The sequence below is a fragment of the Delphinapterus leucas genome, chromosome 6, assembly GCF_059928025.1.
Source record: "Delphinapterus leucas isolate spDelLeu-1000000601 "Yukka" chromosome 6, BTC_Dleu_Yukka2, whole genome shotgun sequence".
Lineage (NCBI taxonomy): Eukaryota > Metazoa > Chordata > Mammalia > Artiodactyla > Monodontidae > Delphinapterus > Delphinapterus leucas.
This window is the reverse complement of record NC_143134.1, coordinates 16,508,656-16,529,420: the sequence shown is the minus strand read 5'-3', so window position 1 is coordinate 16,529,420 and position 20,765 is coordinate 16,508,656. Positions and strand designations below refer to the sequence as shown.

The 20,765-nt window shown below is 46.9% G+C and overlaps 2 protein-coding genes across 2 annotated transcripts in view; one reads left to right on the top strand and one right to left on the bottom strand.

The window, feature by feature from the left end:
- MSRA (methionine sulfoxide reductase A) overlaps positions 1-1,541 on the top strand; it is a 383,087-nt gene extending 381,546 nt beyond the window's left edge. Inside the window, exons 7-8 of the mRNA XM_089912744.1 lie at positions 603-682; positions 1,432-1,541. The gene's annotated coding sequence lies outside the window, so the exon portion shown is untranslated. The remainder of the gene's footprint in view (positions 1-602; positions 683-1,431) is intronic.
- LOC149748853 (transmembrane protease serine 13-like) overlaps positions 1-20,765 on the bottom strand; it is a 33,892-nt gene that overhangs the window by 3,491 nt on the left and 9,636 nt on the right. The window contains 7 exon segments of the mRNA XM_089912588.1: positions 410-466; positions 554-651; positions 1,414-1,606; positions 11,210-11,366; positions 18,890-18,992; positions 18,994-19,116; positions 20,519-20,711. Of these exon segments, the coding sequence (XP_089768714.1) occupies positions 410-466; positions 554-651; positions 1,414-1,606; positions 11,210-11,366; positions 18,890-18,992; positions 18,994-19,116; positions 20,519-20,711 (924 nt within the window).

Sequence of the window (20,765 nt, the reverse complement as noted above, 5' to 3'; positions counted from 1 at the left end):
GCCCTTTATCACAGGGGGCAGAACTGGCGCCATCAATTGGAACGGAGCTGCTCTGGCTGACATTGGCGTGGACTTCCCAGAGCCCAGCCCCTTTTCCCATTGGTATGTCCCTCCACATTCCTCCAAGCCACCCTGAAGCCTCTGAACACTTCTGCCTGGGTTTTCCCTGAGGCCCTGTTTAGGGTTCCTGTTTCACAATATGGACCTAAAACTTGCTACATGCACTCAGGGAGGATGGCTCCCACGTGGACTGAGCAGAAGGGTCATCATGGGACCTTAACTGAGAACCGGAAGCACCCAGGTCCACGAGGCTGACCTCCTGAGGCCAGCAGAGCCTCCAGACTTTGCTTCTCATTGCAAACCTCAGCCAAGGAGCCACCCCTCTCCCCGCTGGGCTATAGTAACTTACTAGTAGTGCCCCGTCCAGTCTCCCAGCAGTTTCTCCATCTCTCTGTGTCAGTGACCTCTGAAAGGCAGATGGGTACCTTCTTGACACCCAAGTTTGGTGGGGATTTGAGCAACAGCAAAGCAATGTCATTAATGTAGAACCAGCTGTCAAAATAATAGTGAGTAATTAGCTTGTCCACTTTTATCTTTGTCAGGTTCTCGGTGTCAAGATTTCCTTTACCATGTACGACCTCCAAGGTAGATCTTATTCCAAAACAAAAGAAAGAGAAAATAGGTAAGTGGTGGGAGGGTGAAAGGTGAGCCTTAGGAGAAAATAACTGCACTCGTGTGAGACTGTGATCCTGAGAGCATCTGCGGCTCTGCACCTGACACGGAGCCAGGGGAGAGGAGCCTGACCTGAGTGCCTAGCCTGCCCTCTGGCCAACCAGCTCTTGCCCTGACAGCTCTTTGCTTGGGCAAATTCACTTGTAAACTTCATCAACAAATGTCTGGGATGAAGTATGGCATAAGTAATTGAGGGACTTGATTTGCAAGAAAAGCTCACTGGCTATATCACAGACACCTTGGAAGTTTTGCAAAAATATTTTGTAGACTGGGACTCAGACAGCACCTTCTGCCATGCAGCCAGGCCTGGCACCCTGCCCTCAGGGCCTAATCCTTCTATGATTTCCCCAACTCCGTGATCTCTGTCAGCCCACTTTCTCCCTGAGTGAGAGCAAATGCTTAGGAAGGGGCTCTCTAGGAGTTTGGACCAGGACTACACGCACCTGGCAAAATGCTGAGAAGCCCAAGGAACATTTGCTCTGCAATGTAGGTCCCACACAGCAAGCCATGCAACACCCTAGGAGGAGAACGGTTTCTTTCCACCTGCAAAGTGTGGTATTTAACACAGGTGTCTACCTCCTGGTATTTTGTTTTATGGCTGACGAACGTGAATAATAGGCATGTCGGGGCAAATATTCTACCACACTGGTATGAAAAAAAAATTCTATCTGCAACACTTACTTATTTTTGTTTTTGAAGCAATGGGCTGCAGTTAGAATCCACCACACACTGAGGATCGATCCTCCACAGAGATGATTCCCACTGTCAAGGATACGCATCTGCCATGGGAAATCTACAATGTCTGCAGGCACCCCGCCTATGATATCCAAAGCTTCTGACTTCTCAGAACTGTTTATTCTTTGGCCACATTTCACTAAGAGCAGAAAGAAGGAAGAGGGAGGAGAGACCCAGCGCCCAACAGTCAAGGTTGGTTGGCTTGGAAGACACTTAAGTATGATGCCCCTTTCTCACCCCCCAGCACACAGACAGCAGTGGCTCAGCCAGTTTACTACCAGGTGGGAGATCCATCAAACAAAAACAATACCCTACACACCTACCAAGGGCACCACAATTATGAGATTGTGCTTTTGGGTGCCTTCGCCGTAGTTGTGCTCCTTGGAAGGGTCTCCTGGAAGGGTCTCCGTCTGAGGGCCTGTGAGGAGGGGCACACAGCCACAAGCCCTGGGGCCGGATCTTGCTCTTGCACCCTAGTAGGGAAGCCCAAGGGAAATTGACCAGCCTCTCCTTTCCCAACTGATTCCTGCATTTTCTGTTGTGATTTATGGCACCACCGTGTTTCACCCAATTTTAATTCTAAAGATCATCCCAGTTGCACCTTGAGAGAAATTAAAATTTTGGCATTTCCTATGTGATAGGATTGTTTTGACAGCTTCTAATGGGTTTCCAACATCATTTGAGTAATGGGAAACAATAAACATCATAAAATCTAAAATGTTGAATGCTTACTATTTGCCAGGCACCATTCTGTTCTGTCTAAATTAATTCTCATACAAACCTCACAAGGTAGTTGAAATTATCATCATCTCATTTTAAAGGGTAGACAACAAAGGCAAGTTTAAGGTTAGGACAACTGGCCAAGACCAACAGCTAATAAATGACTAAGCTAAGATTTGAACCTAGGCAGTCTGTCTCTGGAGTCTGTTCTCATAACCACTGGGCAAACTGCCTAAGTGTTAACCATACTTATACCTGGGGAGAAAAGTCCATGACATTCATAATATTTCACAGAAGAGTCTAATTTGAGAGGTATATGTATTCAAACCGTCTCTACGGCACACATGGTACCATCACCACACACCATATAGCCAACAACCTCATCACCACACAGCCTCGCCACCATGTATGTCCCCACCACACGTCACCGTCAGTCACACCACTGAGCACTACACGTTTTACCGCCACCATTGCGCGTCGGCACCACCACCAGTCACCACCACTGCTGCCTCTCATCTCTGCCTTTGGGTTTCTCTCCTCCGACTTCCCGGGCCCTTCAGCTCCCCGGAAGTGCTCTGCTTCTTCCCATCTCGGGGCTCTTTCCCATGCTCCTGCCAGAAAGACAGGCTCCTTCCTCATCTGTCTTGCTCCTCTTTGCCTGTGTAACTCCTGTGTATCCCTCATATCTTAGCTCCTTCCTTGCCTTTGAAGATTACACCAGCTACCCTCAGTATAACTTTCTTACTCAACACCCCACCTTCCCCTCAGGACACTAACAACAGTGATGAAGCATTTGTGAAACTGTTAAAGTCTACTTCCCCCATTAAACTGAGGGATTCCCATTGCTCCTGTCAAGGAAGACCACACATTGTAAGGAACCTGCAGCCCAATCTCAGATGAAAAGGTTGAATTTTCAGAGCCAACAAGGGAATCTTGGACTTAATATACAAGAAAACAATGTTGGATCTCTGGAAAATTTTTTAAATACTTAATCAAAATAATAGTTTGTGAAAATTTAAACAGAATTACCAATGATTGGTAGTCAAATTGGCTTAATAATTTAAAAGCCCCATATATTAATCTTTTGCTACATAATGAGAGCCACTTACTGAGCACCTGCCATGAGTCAGCCTCTGTATTGTGTGTGTGAGAGACGCTTAATAATGCCAGCAAACCTCTGAGCTATGGTTTATTATCCCCATTTCACAGACGAAGAAACAGTCTTGGAGAGATCACGTGATTGCTGAAGACCATTCCGCTTACAAGAGACAGATGGGGATTTTTCGGGCAGGTATGTCTGGTTCTAAAGCCCAGTTGTTTATTCATCTTGCTCGTAGCTTGCATGGTATGTCTATATTTCGGCAAATCATCCACTCAATTCTTTGAGAATCTTATTTGGCTAAAATGATGGTATGCGGTTTGGATGATTTCTCTCTAAGGCGAACATCAAACTGGCTATTACATCTAAAGCATTGATCATTGACTGTATCCCGGAAGGGAGGCTTTCTGAGTGAGGTGGGAAGAAGGTTTCACCTGGAGAGCTATCTGACTGGTGGGCAGTGGCAGCCTGCCGCCCTCTGTGTAGAACAAGATGTTCAACACAAAAGAGAAGGCAAGATCTGTTGGCATTTTCTGCTGACGGTTCGGAGGTGTTGGAGCGGCAGTAGGATACCAAGCCAAGCTGGTACTAACAGATGCCTTTAAAACTTAAATGGGTAAAAAGTCGTCTTACACTTGGGGAAAAAAGTGCATCATAATGCATGACACAAAACTGAGCAAGAACTGATACTTAATAGATTACAGAATAGAGATTGAAAACTGTCTGATCACATCTGAGTCCTGGGCATGAACCGTCCATACTGAACTCAACAAGGACTAGAAATAAAGTCTTGCAACTCCAGTCAAAAAAAATAATAGATCCCAAACTCGAGGTTGTGAGAGGAGCTTTGACTTGGAAGTTTTTCGTAGGAAAATATCAACCACAATATGCTGATGAGATGACCTGAACGATAAGCACTCCACTTCCTGGACTGTAGCATTTGACGGTCGTTGGTCTGGGGCCTCGAGGTGTAAGAATAGCATTAGCAAATGGAGCGTGTTCAGAGGTGAGTAACTAGCATGTTGGGAAGCCTTATTATAGGGAACATAAAAGGACGGGCCTTCAGACTCCTGCAGGGTTTTCTTAAAGACGTGGTATCAGACTTGCTCAGATCCAGTGTCAGCGGGTGAAAACCATATGTTGGCATGAAAAGATCTTACAGTATAAAAATTCTGCCATATTGTTACATTACACTTTGTTGGACATTATACAGAACTGAGGGTGACCTGCACAATCTGGGGCCCGTGGTTAATTTAGGGGAGTCCCTGGGAGCCCAGGGAATTTGTATATTTTTCAATATAAAAATGCACTTCATAGAGTTCTCTACAGTGGAATAGGCTACCTCTAGGTTCTTCAATTTTCTCACCTTAAAATGAGGGGACTCAATAAAATCATCTCTAAGGTTTTTCCCAGTTCTAAAATACTCTACTTTTACAGTTTAAAATGACGAGGGGGAAACATTTTTACTTAAATTACATTAATATAAAACATAAGGGGTTTCCCTGGTGGCACAGTGGTTGGGAGTCCGTCTGCCGATGCAAGGGACGCGGGTTCGTGTCCCGGTCCGGGAGGATCCCACATGCCGCGAAGCGGCTGGGCCCATGAGCCATGGCCGCTGAGCCTGCGCATCCGAAGCCTGTGCTCCGCAACAGGAGAGGCCACAACAGTGAGAGGCCCCCGTACCGCAAAAAATAAATAAATAACTATTTTTATTAAAATTCTTATATATAAACATTGAAGCAAACTTTAGCTTCCTTATTCTGAATTTTTCCTTAAGAGGTATGTGATTTTTAGTACAACAGTTTAAATGCTGTATTGATATTGATGTCAGGCCGCCAGTGGTCATGCAGACTGAAACGTGAATGTATTTACATGAAAAGTCTTATGCAAGTCCAAAAGTTCTTCTATATTTTTACATGCTCAATGGCTCAGCTTTGTTGGAAATTAGAATTGGGGCTGGCCTGGAAAAATAGGAGACCCATGGTTGTGAATCTTAGGAGAGTTCCTGGGAGCCTAAGGGGTTTATATATATAGTCTGTAGATAAAAAACCAAATGAAGTCTTAGGTCCGCCAGCACTACAGAGCAAACTCCTGGTGGGGGAGTTCAGAAATCTTCCCTTGCAAATCCCACTGCAATGAAATCACTGCAGACTGTAGATTTTTGCCAAGTGACTGGTTGATCCAGACCCAGAGATGTGACCAAGCAAACTAAGATAGGGAGGTCTCATCTCAGCTTTTTAGTTGAGTGTCTTCTCTTTGCCTGCACCATCAGGGTGTCTCAGAAATTCTTTTTGCCCCAAAAGACCCTTTCAATATATTGGTCACCATGAGAGAAAGAGAAGCATGATTGGAGAAACAACTCAAGTCTGCAGAAGGCACTGATTTTAGCCTGGAAATTTCCTAGCTGGCAGGGTGCCTGGTGAAGAGGGAAGGAGTGAGATTTGGAGTCAGAAGTTCTAAGTTGGCTCCATTGGCTAGCTGTGTGACTTGGAGCCACTGATTTAACCTGTCTGAGCCTCAGTATCCTCATCTTTAATACAAAGATAAGTATTAACACAGACTAATGCCTATTTTTTCACGTCACATTGATTTAGAGGGATGACATTTGGTTTCATTCTAGTTTGGACCAAGGAGAGAGAAGTCTGAGTTTTGCCCAAGACTTTTGGTTCAATCTGGGGTCATCTCTGGGCAGCATTTCAGTGGGAGGATGTACCTGCTGGTCGTCTTCCTGCATCAGTGGCCATTCCTTCTCATACTTTTCTGCCAAATCCACCTCTTCTTCCAAAACTCACGGCTTAATCCTCAGACCACTTCTTTCTCTATGCACTTTGGCTAGAGTATCTCATCCTAGCCAGACTTCAAATATCATCTTTATACAGATGCTCTCACGTTTACCCTCTCAGGCCTCTCCACTGAGCTCCCAACCCATTAACCAACTGCCCTACTCAGTATCTCACAAGAACGTTTAAGAGGTGCCTCAAACTTGACGTGGCCCAAACTGAACTATGGAACCTGACCCCACTCCACATCTTTCTTGTAAGCCTTCCACAGTTCTATGGATGGTACCACACCCGTCTGTTTGCTTAGGCAAGAGTTATCCTTGACATCTCCTCTTTCCCTCACTCCCCATGAGCAGTGCATCGGTCAGTCCCATCAACTTTACCAAACAATGTCCTTCACCAGCCATCCTCTCCATCCCCCCTGCTATAAACCCATCCAGGCCGTCATCCTGTCCTGCCCACTAACTCGTCCCCTTCCTTCCACTCTTGCAATCCCACTCCTACACAGTCTGTCCTCTGAAGCAGCCAGAATGTTTTCTCAAGCACCTCTCATTTCTCACTCTCTGATGGCTTCCCACTGTGACCAGAATAAAATCCAAAGTCCTCACTGGGCCTTTACGAGCCCGTCTTTCTCCAGTGGCCCCTTCCCATTCACTCTGCCCCAACTTTACTGGCCTCTCTGCCTCTAAAACATACCCCGCTCACTCAGTCTCAGGGCCTTTGCACTTGCTGTCACTTCTGCTTGGAAATATGTCTCCTTCTCATCAGATGGGTCTCAGCCCAAGTCTTGTCATCTCAGGAAGGCTTTCCATGACCACCTCTTAGAACAGTCTCACCTCCCACCTGCAGACCTCCCATCGCATTAGCCTGTTTCATCTGCTTCATACCATTTAACAGGAGCTGGAATTAACTTATTTATTTATTCATTTCTATGTTTAATACTTCCCTCCCCTCACTAGATAGCAAAACTGCTTAAGGGTAGGAATTGACTATGTCATTCTCTGATATAAAACATCTCTCTCGTAAAACAGCTCCCAGCACGTGATAGAGGTTTGATATCTGTCAACCAGCAAATTGATAGCACGAGGCTCCATAAATTCTCCGGACTCAGGGAGATGAATCCATAGTAGGTATTAAGACGCTGCTGTCATTACAGTTATATTATTTATGTTTTGCATTAGACCAGTTAAGCTCCACATGATCCTTCAGGATGTTTTCAAAGAGAAAGCAGCCGAGAAATTCCTTTTCCTGATCACACGGGGCCTTATAGCTGCAGGACGTGGCTAGTTAGCATCTCCAGATGGACAGCTAGTTACCCCTCTCAAACGGTTTACTTACATTGGCCCTTCACTCTGGAAAACTCTGGTACCTAACATAGATGTTAAATACACAAACACACACATACACACGCAGACACGGCTTCTCCACATGTAACTTTAAAGTTGGGAGTGTGTGGGGAGCAATGGTCTGAAAGTCTGGTCCAGGAGCCCCAGCATCAGATTCACTGGAGGGGCCTTATTAAAAGTGCAGTTCCTCAGATCCCACCCAGTACTACAGAATCGGCATCCTAGAACTTGACCTTTTGAACAAGCTCCCCAAGTGATTCTCCTGGCCGCCGAGGAGAGAGAGCCCCAGAGAGGCACAGACCCAAGAACACCATGAGAGACCTACGTGCCAGGCTGCCGTGTGACCAGGGCAGCAGCAGGGCGACTGGCAGCAGAAGCACCGCTCTTCCGTCCCTCCGTCCTGTCATTGGCCCTGGTCTTTACTCAAGTCGATGGAGGAGCTTCAGGTGAGACTGCGCATATCCAATTCAGAAAGACCGAGTCAGGGCCTCGCTCTCTGTGTCTGCAGTCTCACAGCCCAGCCTGATGCCCAGGTCACAATAGGGCACTGGGTGGAGCCAGCACAGTCCAGACAAGGCAGCCAGGAGGCATCCTGGACCAGGACCTAATGATTCCATGAGCCAACCCTCTGGGACGTGGAGGGCCGTGTGGAAGCAGGGGCAGAGGCAGTGGAGCAGGAGGACCTCACACCAGATGGGCTCCTGCAAATCAGGGCATCTCAGACTCACTAATGCATCAGGAAAAAAAGAGTTGAAGGCCTTCCTCAGGAGAAGGGACCTGAGGCTGCTGGTCCAAACAAGTCAGGTGATACAGTGGAGCGAGCGCAGACTCAGAGTCCTACAGCAGAGAGCTCACATCACCAGTGGGACCTGAACTTTGAGCCTCAGATTACTCATCTGTAAAATGGGGATAATCATAATATTTACATCAATATATTGTTGGATTAGTGAGATAGTGCGTGTATCTAGGACCTGGCAAATACCAAGCCCACGATTTTAATTCTCTACCAATTTCATGTCTTCCAGAAAAGGAAGGCACATTGACCAGCCGTTTCTATGAATAAGACGTGCATAAAATACAAAACCCATGCATAGATGGGCTGCAGGGTGGCTTTTGTTCATATATTTCATTCATTTGTTCATCCACTAGGTGACCTAGCACTTTACAGAGCATTTTCTGGACGCCAGGCTTGGAGAATGATGCAGAGATAAACAATATTTGTTCTCCATCTCCTAGAATCTGGGAGAGACATGTGAGCAAAGACACCACCTTAATACACTGGGACAAGTGTATCACTGGGAGCTGCAGAGGGGCACCCAACCCAGTGTGGGGGGAGCACAGGTGTTTGGTGGGTGGGGAAAGAGGCCACCAGGGAAGATTCTCTAGAGGAAGAAATAAGCCCTGTCTGGGCTGAGTCAATCCACTGAGAGAGATGATGTTAGGGAAGGGCCAGAAGACGTATGTTATGGGTTGAATGGTGTCCTTCCCAAATTCATCTGTTGAAGTCTTAACCTCTAGTACCTCAAAATGTGACCTTATTTGGAAACAGGGTCATTGCTGATGTAATTAATTAAGATGAGGTCATATGGAGCAGGGTTGGCCCCTAATCCATTATGACTGGTGTCCTTACAAGAAGGGAAAATTTGGATACATAAACCCACACAGGGAGAGCGCCATGTGGAGATGGGAGTTATGCTGCCACAAGGCAAGGAACTGCCAGAAGCTGGGAGAGAGGTCTAGAACAGATCCCTCCCTTCCGAGGGGGCATGGCCCTGCCAACACCTTGATTTTGGACTTCTGGCCTGCAGAACTCCAGACAATAACTTTCTGTTGTTCTGAACGACCCAGTTTGTGGCACTTTGTTATGGAAGCCCTAAGGAACTAATACAGCATTCTAGATGGGCAGAAAATGTGTGCAAAGGTATGGGAACCGTAGGAAGTTTTAAGTTAAACCATAAAGAGTTGCTGGTTTAGTAGCTCAAAAATGGTCTAATACTGGCAAATTCGAATAGTTCAGACTAATATGTTGAGTTGGAATAATATGCAAGATTGAGCAGTAGACAGGCCAATTTATTAAATAAAGTTTGACTCTGAATACAGTCTTCCCCACTATACAGCCACAGATATATTCTCCTGAGAAATCACCATGGACGCGACAGGTGTGTGGAGAACAAGTATTATTACTAAAGAGTGGCAAGAGCTGTAGGTGTATATGTTTTCCAAAATTCTATGCATGATGGACTTCCATTTTAGGGAAAATGACTGTGGGACTTTTTCTTCTCCTAGCTCTTTTAAGGCTTTACAATTTATTTTTAAAGCTCTTGGGGATATCCTATCAGAATAAGCAAACAGCAGATGAAATATTAGGAAGTTAGTTCATGTTATTCAATGTGGAGTTTTAACACAACAAGCATTTACTATCCATCTCATAGCTATAAGCAAAGCATTAGAATTCATCAACCTAACATATCTTTTCTCTGCCAGGAGGGGGCCTGAAATGGGAGACACAGCCTCCTTATCTCTGTTCTTTAGAAAACAACACGAATTTGAGCTCAGCAGATAGAAACCTTTCATTGCAGCTATAAGTGTTTGCAAACTTTGGGGTCCTGGAGGGCACGTGTTCATATGAGGTGGACCAGGGCATAGATAAAGAATTCCCAAGGTCACCAGGCTTAACCACGTGGCTTCCATGGCTGGCCCCAGAGTTCTGAACAGGATAACACAGCATATGCATGATCTTCATTCAGATCCCAAAGAATCCCCAAATCTCCCAGCACATATGTGCATGAATTCACATTTTTATCAAAATACCATTGCATGAAGACACATGTCCACACCAAGACCCGTGCACAATGTTTATGGTGTTTTTATCCATAAGTATTAAAAAGTAACACCCTACATGTCTGTCAGTTGAGTGGATAGCCAGTGGTCCATCCAGACAACAGCAATGGTCCTCTGCAATAGAAAGGAGCAGACCACTGACTGCAGACCACATGCTATAACCATGACCCTCCAGTGCCTTCTGCTGAGTTGAAGAAGCTGTATAACTACTACCTTCAGTATGATGCACAGACAGGCAGAGATAGCACATCAGTTGTCACCAGGGGCTGGGACTTGGGGAAGGGGATGGGTTCCAAGGGGCCCCGCAGAACTTTCTGTGGTGGTGAAAAGTTCTGTATCTTGACTGTGGTGGTGGTTACATAGCCATCTTGCACTTGTCAGAATTCATGGAACCATACCCCTTAAAAAGGTAATTTACTAAATTTAAATTATATGTCAAAAACCAGACTTTTTAAAAATGCCTTTGTGCACTTCAAAAAGCCACTGTGAACCACAAAAGAATTGCCTGCTTTATTGAAAGTGTTTTTATTGTGATCTCAAGGGCTGACCGCGTGGGGAGAGATTCCATTTTAATTCTGGTTTAGTCTGCTCAGGCTGCCATAACAAAATACCATAGACTACTGGCTTACACAACAAAAATTTATTTTCTCACAGCTCTAGAGGCTGAAAGTCCAGGATCAAGGTGACAGCCTACCCAGTTCCTGGTGAGGCCTCTCTTCCCGGTTTGCAGAACACTGCCTTTTCACTGTGTCCTCTTACGGCCTCAGTGCAGGCTCATGGACGGAGAGAGACCACTCCGCTATGCCTTCTTGTAAGGACACTAATCCTATAGGATCAGGGCCCCACCCTTATGACCTCATTTAACATTAATTTCTTCCTTAGTGGCCCCATCAACAAATACAGTCACACTGGGGGATAGGGTTCCAACATGTGAATTCTGGGTCCATAATAAATACTCTATGGGCAGGACACTCTGGTGCCCCTGAGGACGAGGCTGCAGTACCCGTTGGGGATCTTGCTCAGGTACTGCTGGTGGTAATCCTCTGCGTAGTAGAAAGTCTGTCCCTCACGGATGTCGGTGGTGATCAGGCCAAAGCCGTGCTCTGACAGAACCTGTGGAGGGAAAGGCGCCATCAGGACCCGAAGCGCAGGGATCCCGGGAAGGAGGAGGGCCAGGAGGTCAGGATGGGAGGGGCAGACACGTGGCTGGGGGTGCGCAGCGGTCCTTGGGGCCCGGGCTCGGCCACTTCCCTGCTGGGTTATTCTGGGCAACCTTCTCCCTTCGTGTGCCCCAGGGCGCTGGGGTCTGAAATCCGGGTTGCGTTTGATTGGGTTTGGTTCTGACTGTAAGTTATGCTCTACCCTCTACACCACCTCTGCCCCCGTGGGTGTCGGGAGCCCAGGTTTGGGCCCTGTGGGTCTGTGTGAAGCCACCCTGTTTCCAGGGGAAGCAGCAGGGCCGTGTGGCTCCCCGGCTGCCCTGGGGAGGCTGGGGTCCCTGAGGGGATTGGCGCCTGGCTGCGGTGAGAGGGGATGGCGGGGCAGGAGGGGGCGGGGAGGCTGCAGCAGCACCCAGTGCCGACCCCTCTGCCCCCTCACAGGCTGGACAGAGGACCCCCCTCGCCGGCTGTGGCTCTGGGCAGCAGGGACCCCGCCAGGATGCCTGGAGGGCAGGGGCCACCTGGGGTCCGGGCTCTGCCGCTCCAGGCTGGAGACTCTGGGGAGTGAGGGCAGGCGAGGACGTGGCCTGAGGGCCTGGTCGGTTCCTCACCGCCCTCTGTGACCCAGTTTAAGGCCTGGTGGCATCTGCTGCCAGGCAAGGAACACATGTAAACACCAGTGGGGGAGGAGAGCGGAGCTATTTGGGGCAGGAGACGGATGAAGAACTCGTCATTGTTCCCCATGGATCTTAGCCCGTTTCCTTTCCCTTTTGGGTTTCAGCTGTGCCCTAATTTCTTTCCTGGTACAGGCTGCTCGGGGTATCTGAGCGCAAGGCATCAGAGACGCGACCCAGGTTCACTGATTCCATTTTGGACAGGGGTGCGCGGTGGGACCTCGGACTCATGTCCCCAGTAAGGGAACTGCTGTCAGTCCGCTGGCTCATGGGGATGGAGTCCTCACATCTGCCAGGAAGGGCGGGTGGGTCTAGCCTTTGAGTCCAGCGTGAATCCATGGCCTGAACTTGTGCTGAGCCCTGTCGTGACTTTCTGAATTTCCATCCCTCCCACTGAGGTGGAAACAAGGAGGCCGATGGCTCCAAACCCTCAGGCCTGGTGTGTTTAGGAAGATGGCCTTGAGGGATTCAAGAGGGTCCCAGAAGGAAGTTGAATTCCACTCAGAAAGTTGAAATGAAGCTACTTTCATGAAGGGACAGAGAGCTGTGGGCGTCGATCGTAAAGTGTCCCCGTGCAGGAGGGCATTTCAGAGACGGGCCACAGCCTTCAGCCACAGGGACAAGGACAGAAAGTCTAGTTGCTGGAATCCAGTGAGAACGGCAGGTACGGAGGAGAGATCCCGGCAGGAACTGGGTCAAGGAGGGACCCTGCCACTGGCAGCCCAGTGGCCCCAACCAGAAGGGACAGGGAAGAAATACCCCAACCCCTTCCCTTCCTACCTCGCGCCTGCCAGTGCCTCCCATTGCCCAGGGCAAGCCACGTGACATTTAGGATCCCCCCCAGGTGACCAGTCCTTAGGAGCCAGCGTCCCGGGACTCAGGGAAGGACAGCCAGTGCATTTGTAGTGGTAAAACGGGGACAAATGGAAAATTACTGTGCAGCATCATCTACGGCTCCCTCCCAGAGAATAGGATTGAAAGCTGTGAGCCATTCTTATTTCAGGACGGGTAAAGATAGCCAGCTGCCCAGTAAGGCTTTTCCTGGTGATGTGTTGGCCTCAGCCTATTGATAGCCAGGCTGTCAGCTAGGAACGCTGGTGGCACTCGTCCAGACCATATTACTTGCAGCCAGCCCCCGCGGATATCTCCCCCAGTGTGTGGCTCGACCAGCCTTTGTGGTTCGTATTAGGATTGCAGGATGTGCTTCAGTAAAAACCATCAGGGAACTTTGAAGAACAAGATTTAGTACTCACAGGTTCTGGAGGGCACACAGCACACCTGAGGGGCCACACAACCAGGTTGCAGGGAGAGAGAGAAAGAGAGATAGCAGATCCGGGGATCTGCTTTTATTAGGGTTGAAGGTAGGGTGTCTAGGGTCTCACAAGTTCATTCTTTATTGACTAATTTAAAGCACGCGACCAGGAATTAGGGTGCAGGAAGGAAGAAATAGGTCACTCAAGCAGTTATGTAGGTTACCCGGGGCTTTCTGGAAAAGGGACCTTCATGGGTGAGGACCTTCACAAGCCTGATTCCTTATCTGGCTGTTCTGCTGGTGGCCCTGTCGTACAGCTGGCAATATGTTTATTCGGGATGGATGTCTTTCAGAATGGATGACTCAGCAACCAAAAACTTAAAATGTCAAGCACTTAAGTTACACATATATAATATACTGTGCTTAGGACTTGGCAGGTGTCATCTCTCTTAATTCTCATAGGACTATTTGAGGGGTTGCTCGTCTCTTTTCCACATTTAGTTTATCAGTGTGCCAGATATTGTATCTTGATGTTTAGCCCCGTCTCTGCCTTTCTAAACTGTCCTAAGAATTGTAGATGCTGAAAGCTGGTCACGTTTCTCAGAGTCCCAACAGGCTTCAAGTTTAGATTCTCAGGTGAGTTTTAGGAGGCAGAAGACAGAAACATTGTCTTCCCTTAGCACTGTACACAGGCATGCAGATTTCAGCAGAAGACGGTTGTGAGGTTTTGCCATTAACTTTGGATGTCCTCAGGCAAGTTGTTACTCTAATGCTGAAGAGAATAATAAGATCATTAGCAGTGAATTCCTATGATTCCTGAGACTTACAGAGCTGCTCGAAGCAAGCAACTGTTTTTCCTGGTCTTTGCACTCAAACCCTTTTAATGGTTCTGTAAGCATCCATCTCTATGTACTATATCCCTTTCAGTTTGAGATACATAGAGTATTTTCTATTTTCCTGTTAGAATCCTGACTGATACAGTTACTTGGTATTGAAAATGGTTTCGGGAAATACAACTGCAAAGATGGGAATCGAAGATTCCTTGTCAGGCTTGATTTGATTTGAAGGCAGTAATGACCTCGTCACTGGTGGAAAATGCGATTCTGGGAGTCCAGGGTATGCAGTGTCAAAACAGTCTCTCAAATTATTACCTGTCGTTCTTGGAATCCTATTAAAGGAGAACAAGTGGTTTTTGCAATAGAACTTTCTGGTGGAAGAGATAAGTACAAGGGCTACTGTCACCAAATGCAATGGAAAGTTTACCAGCAAAACAGCAACAATAATATTGGAGTTTTACATTTTCAACTCAAAGGCATCATCTAAGGCCTAGAGAAGTTTCTACAACTGCCCTAAAAGAATCTCTCATCTACTGTATCAAAAATCAGGCCCAGAGTTCTTCCTGCAGGTAGCAGAATGACAACATATCTTGAATTCACGACTTCTTTAGGTGCTTACATGAAAGGTGATTCATTGGAAAAGAAGGTGACCAAGAAAATGGCAATGGAATATTTGGATGGATTAAGATGAATTAGTGTACTTTAAAACCTCAAATCCCGGGACTTCCCTGGCAGTCCAGTGGTTGGGACTTCGCCTTCCAAGGCAAGGGGGTGCGGGTTCAATCCCCGGTCGGGGAACTAAGATCCCCACATGCTGCACGGTGCAGCCAAAAATAAATATAAAATAAAACCTCAAATCCCACTGAGCTTCCGTTCCTATCAGAAGCAGCCCTTCTACCCCTTTCTGGGAAGGCTAGTCTCCTTTTCCATGAAGACTTTGTAATGACTTAACTGAAATACTTTCCCAGGGGGTGCTGATTCTCCCCATAACCCATCCCTACCACCTCTCAGGGCAGTCAGAACCATAAGTAGAGCCATCACAATAGACTTCACAGGGGATCAGTTCATCTGACCCAGCAGAAGATATCAAACACATTAGAAGAACTGCGACATTCTGCTCATGCATGTTTGTAGACAGCGGAGGATCGTGTGGGAGAAGAGATTCTAAGGGAGTTAACCAAAGGATAAAGCAAAATGTGATTTGGCCAAATTTATCAATTTGGGTGCACTTAAGAGAAAATCTGCGTTCAGATGGATTATCCGGAGCAGCTAGAAATGGCTCTGTTTAGTTGACAGACTAAAACCCTGGACAAAAATAAATGGCCTACATTAAATGGAATTCTTCTGTAGAACATAAAAGAAGGAATACAAAATCTTGGATAGGAATGTCAGAATGGATGTATTAAGTGTGACCTGTTCACCCACCCCCTAACTCCATCCCTTAAATGAGTCCTGAGGACACCATGTTGAATTAGGCATTGAAAAGTACATTTCCATAAGGAGTCTCAGCATCCTTGAAAGACCCGGTTGTGGCCACACCGTCTGTAGGCTGAGGGTGATGTAACACATAAGCTATCTCGTGGAAGGTTGATAACACTTGACTTCTTCCCCTATGGAGTAAGCAGTCATTTTTCATCATAGAGACAGGCGTTTATTCTGTATATGGATGTGTCTTCCCAGCTCACAAAGCTTCTGCCACCCCACTAAATGCCTAGTTACTCATCGTATGGTTTTCCACTGGGCGCAACTTCTGATCGACTGGTTATAATGCAACAGAAGTGAGGCAACATGCTCGTGCCCGTGGGACTCACTGCTCTTACCATGTATAATTATTTCATTATATATTACAATGTAATAATAGAAATAAAGTGCACAATAAATGTAATGTGGTTGAATCATCCCAAAACCGTACCCCCTCCGGCCCGTGGAAAAATTGTCTTCCACAAAACCAGTCCCTGGTGCCAAAAAGGTTGGGGACCACTGCCCTACATGACCAGTAAAGCCCAAGAGTCAGGATTTATACCTCTTGTTGGCTTTTTAGTCTGCATAACGACTCTGGACTCTTACTTCTGTTTTGATTTTGATTCCCTAAACATTTCCTTTCCTGTAGGCTCAGCTATGCATTTTAAAGGATATTTGTTGAATTTTAGCCTTCAGAGATGTTTACTAAAAAACAGAAAATAAATTGATCTGAGAGTCAGAAATATGGATCTGTTAATAACCTTTAGCAAAACCTTGCCTTCTGTAGAGCTCAGTATCCTTAAAGTGAAGTGAAGGGTAGGATTGATTTCCGTCAGCATTTTTCAAATGATGACTTATTTCACATCCTATCATTGAGTCACAATATCAATTTAGTGGGTTGTAATTAGCATGTAGGAAGGAAGGACGTGTATTGTTTCATGAAACTTTAGCTCCGTGTGTATGTGTGTGCACACGTGTACCAGGCCATGAGGTAGGATCAATTTCTTACTGTGGCTTACACAGGCCACCATTGTGCGTATTGATCTTCCTCATTGCTTCGAACCTCCCCTGCAGTGAATGCTTTCTAATGGGCATTGATGCAAAGCACAGAGGTCTCTTCTCAGGTCCGTCCACATGCCTCTCCCCTAGACCTTCTTATTTTCAATCTTCCAGTCTTTCTCCTTCCAAGCCCTTGACCAACCAGCCAACCTATTCATCGCTGCCAAGAGGCCTTACCTCACACCACCTATTTCTTCATAGAAATGAGATGATCAAGTGCACCATTCAAAGCTCTGCCCGCAGAGGTATTTCCCTGCACCACATCGTGCAGTGCTAACCTTGAGCAGAGCCAGGACTGAGGATTTTTCCCCTGTCATCAGCTGGCCCAGGGCCTCTTGTCAAGTCAATTTATAAGCTAAGAGAGAAGCTTTGTGGCAACAGATGTAGGTGACGTGCGGGTCAATGTGTTCATACAACTCACTGAGACTTGCTTGAGCCCAATCCTAAATTTCCATCAGAAGCTAGAGTGTTGGTGGCCTGTCAAACCATGTGACTTGGTGGGTGATGAAGGGCAGCTCCAGGTCACATAGTTACTTGGTGTCCCATGACTAGGTACTCACTCTTTACTAGGACTCTGTGGCACAGCGGGAGTTGTTTTACAAATAGGAATTCTCTTCTTCAGAAGGCAGATTGCTTCAGATTCATAACAGTCTATAACTCTCTCATTCTGGCTTGCCAGTCACTCCACACAATGTCAGTATCTAACATGGGGACGTAATCTTTTTTTTAATTAAAGTATAGTTGACTTACAGCGTTGTGTTAATCTCTGCTGTACAGCAAAGTGATTTAGTTATACAGATATATGCAGTCTTTTTCATATTCTTTTCCATATGGTTTATCACAGGATATTAAATATAGTTCCCTGTGCTATACATTAGGACCCTGTTGTTTATCCATTCTGTATTTAATAGTTGCCTCACAGTTTTCTGAAAAGAAATTCATATCCTTTGTATTTCAGTCTGGCCACATAAACTATTCTGGTTCCTCTCAGTGGAAGGACCTGCTTGCTTTCTTGTCCTTGGATTTATATCCTTTCTCACTTGATGAGCCATGGCTTTGGCCACTCAACAGTGACCCTCATTCAGTTATCCACAGGTACGAAAGGGCAGGTGTTGAAGCCAAGCCACCTTATTACCCTAACCTTGTTTGGATCTATTAAAGGGAGGGAAGGAAAAGTGTGGTCTCTAAGTCCCAAGTCATAATCTCCCTACTTTCAACTCCACACGGGACAAGAAACCCCTGATCCTAAGTCTACCATAGATTTTCTTTCCTGCATAGCCCAGGAGATTAGAGCATTTGTAATGGGAAATGGAGCTCCCTGTGTTTGGGTCCCCGTTAAGCACTGAGCTGATGGTATTAAAGCCCGTTGTCAGCTAGATAATGCTGTGTACCATGAGAGAAAGTAGAAGAAGTTACTCGGAATGTCAGTGATGATGAAAGAGCTTAGGACTCATCTGACCAAATCTCCTTCTTCATAGATAGAGAAACCAAGGCCCAGAGACAGGAAGTGATTTCTCAAGGTTGGTTTCCCAACGCTGTCCTAAAGCCTTCTTGACCTCCTTGTCAAAGGCCATTGTTTCTTTTTAGTTCTCATGGAGAACTGAGTCCATGACTATCTTCCAGGGTCTAGCATAGGGGCTAACCTATAGTCGATGCTCCATAAATGCTTGTATAAGGATGGGCAGGGAGAAGGGAGAAGGAGGAGGAGAAGAAAGTGTGGGTCCAAAGCTTAGTGACCTGATTTATCACAAGTAAACATGGTGGTAAGCAGCATTTGAGACCCCAAGCCTAACCATAAGGGGTACTGCAGAACACGAGGCAGGGAACTTCTCTGGGCTCCTGAGATGATGTAGGCTTTCCCCTCCTTTTCTGTCTCTTCCTGGATCCACGGAAGAAATTGAGCCACAGACACAAACATACCAGGCCTCCCCCTGAAGCCAGATCTTATGCCCCAACTGAAGATACCCACTAGGAAGATCCTCTGGTTTCCATAGATAGTACAGACCATAGGTGCCCCACTGTCTCCCTGAGAATGAGAAAAGGGAGAAGGAACAGTCTGGAGCAATCAACAGTACTTCTAACAAGAGGGCAGAGTAAGGGGGTCCTGGTGGCATGGGCTAGGGCCTTCCCTCCTCTGGGAACCCAGAGCGTGGCGGGGCGTGTGGAGGATGGGGCTGAAGCAGGGGCTGAGTACCCGGCAATCGCCTTTGGTGCCCAGTTCTTTCCAGGCACAAAGCGTGTTCCTGGAGAGCTGGTCTACCCTCTGGCGGCATTCTCTCCTGTTAGTCTGCACCACTCAGCTTCTCCGGGTACACGTCTAAGTTATCATTTTGATCTGGCAAAGTGAGGGGGCTAGAGTGAGAACGAGCACTGCAGCGACCACTGAGGGTGACGGGCCCACAGGTGATGCGGGACGAGGCCCTGGAAGGATGCAAACACTCAGCAAGTCACAGGCTCACAGAGTAGGAAGGCCTTAGAGGTGATGTAATGCAACGCCCACTCAGTCTCCTCTCTAGCATCTCCAATAAGTGGTTCCTTCATTTCTGCTTATATTTCTACTTCCTCTGGGGAAGCTCACTCCCTCTGGGAGCAGCCTACCAAACCCTCACCCCAGCCCCTGCCAGGTGAACCTGGAATGACCCTTCTCCTTGACCCTACCACCTCTTCACAGCCATGCTTTGTTCCTGTGCAGAGGTTCAGAACAGCCCCGCTTCTGAATCCGTCTCTGCCGGGCCAATGGAGAAACCAGGAAGACGGCACACCTATAAGTGCCATCTTGTAGGAACGAAGCAACCTTGACCCTAGAGGAGCTTCTGGCCTTCTCCTCATCCCACTCCCGCATCCTTGTCTGGCCAGCCTGGTGCCTTGGGAAAGGATCAGAGTAATTGATGACTATGCTTGGGTGGGGAATCACTGCCTCAGAGTTATCTCAGGATGGTGATCTACATGAGCTTCATCTGATGGTAAACAGTTGGGGAGATGCGATTATAAAACAGCCCAGGAAGGAAGAATCCAAAGTTTCTTTCTACAATGCTTCTGGGTACTAAAAAAAAATGACCATCATTCTCATGTTTTGAGATTCTTCTGTGTTCCAGGTTTCTACTAAGGACTTTACATGTGTAATCTCATTTAGTTTAATCCACATAAGTTATTTGAGGGCGGTATTACTGTCATGCTACAGATGAGAAAAGGTGCAGGAGAAGAAGGTGAAGGAGCTAGGTCAGAATCACAAAGCTAGAGTAGTGAGGCCAAAATTCAGCCCTGAGTCTTCCAAAGCATCACGCTATCTAGCCCAGGGAAACCTAAACGTGGGCTTTCTGTGGGTTCAAAAGGGAAGGCACATACCATACGTAGGCGGCAGTAGCCAGGGGTCTAAACTCAGGCAGAACTCTGAGCTAGTGAACAGCCAGCCCAGGGAGACTTCCCCATCGAAAGGCAGTGGGAATAGACTGTGAACTCCTTGACCGCAGGGGTCTTGACTGTCTTGTCAACCACCATATCACCATCACTTAGAACAGCACACGGTAGCCTGGATGTGTACGATGAATGAATACAATACGTTGTCTACACAGATGGCAGGCAGGGGAAGAGAAACTTTGTACTGATTTTCCAATACTGGGTGCATAGTCGCAACTAGCAGCCAACCTTTGGATATGGTTAACCTCAGAGGAGAGAGTAGGTGTAGAGCAGATACTTTTCAGTACAAAGCCAATGGGAACACACTTGGTGTAGAGCCCATGGCTTCACAAACCTTGTGCTACCCAGCCCAGACAATATGTTGAGGAGACCTGATGTAAATTAAGACAATGCGTCAGGAACTTACAGAGTTCTTGAGAAGCAATGTGCAGCCATCAGAACCCACCACCGATGTATGATTGAGCCTCCACAGAGGTGTCTCCGAGAGATCTGGATACTCACTTGCCATGGGAACTCACCTTCCTGGACTTCAAACAGTTCATGAACTTGTACCAGTGTTGAGTTTGAAAACTTGGGTCTGTAGCCACATGGAGCTTCATCTGAAAGGGAAAAGAAAGAGCCATTTGCACATGAGGAGCACTGAGAAATCCTTC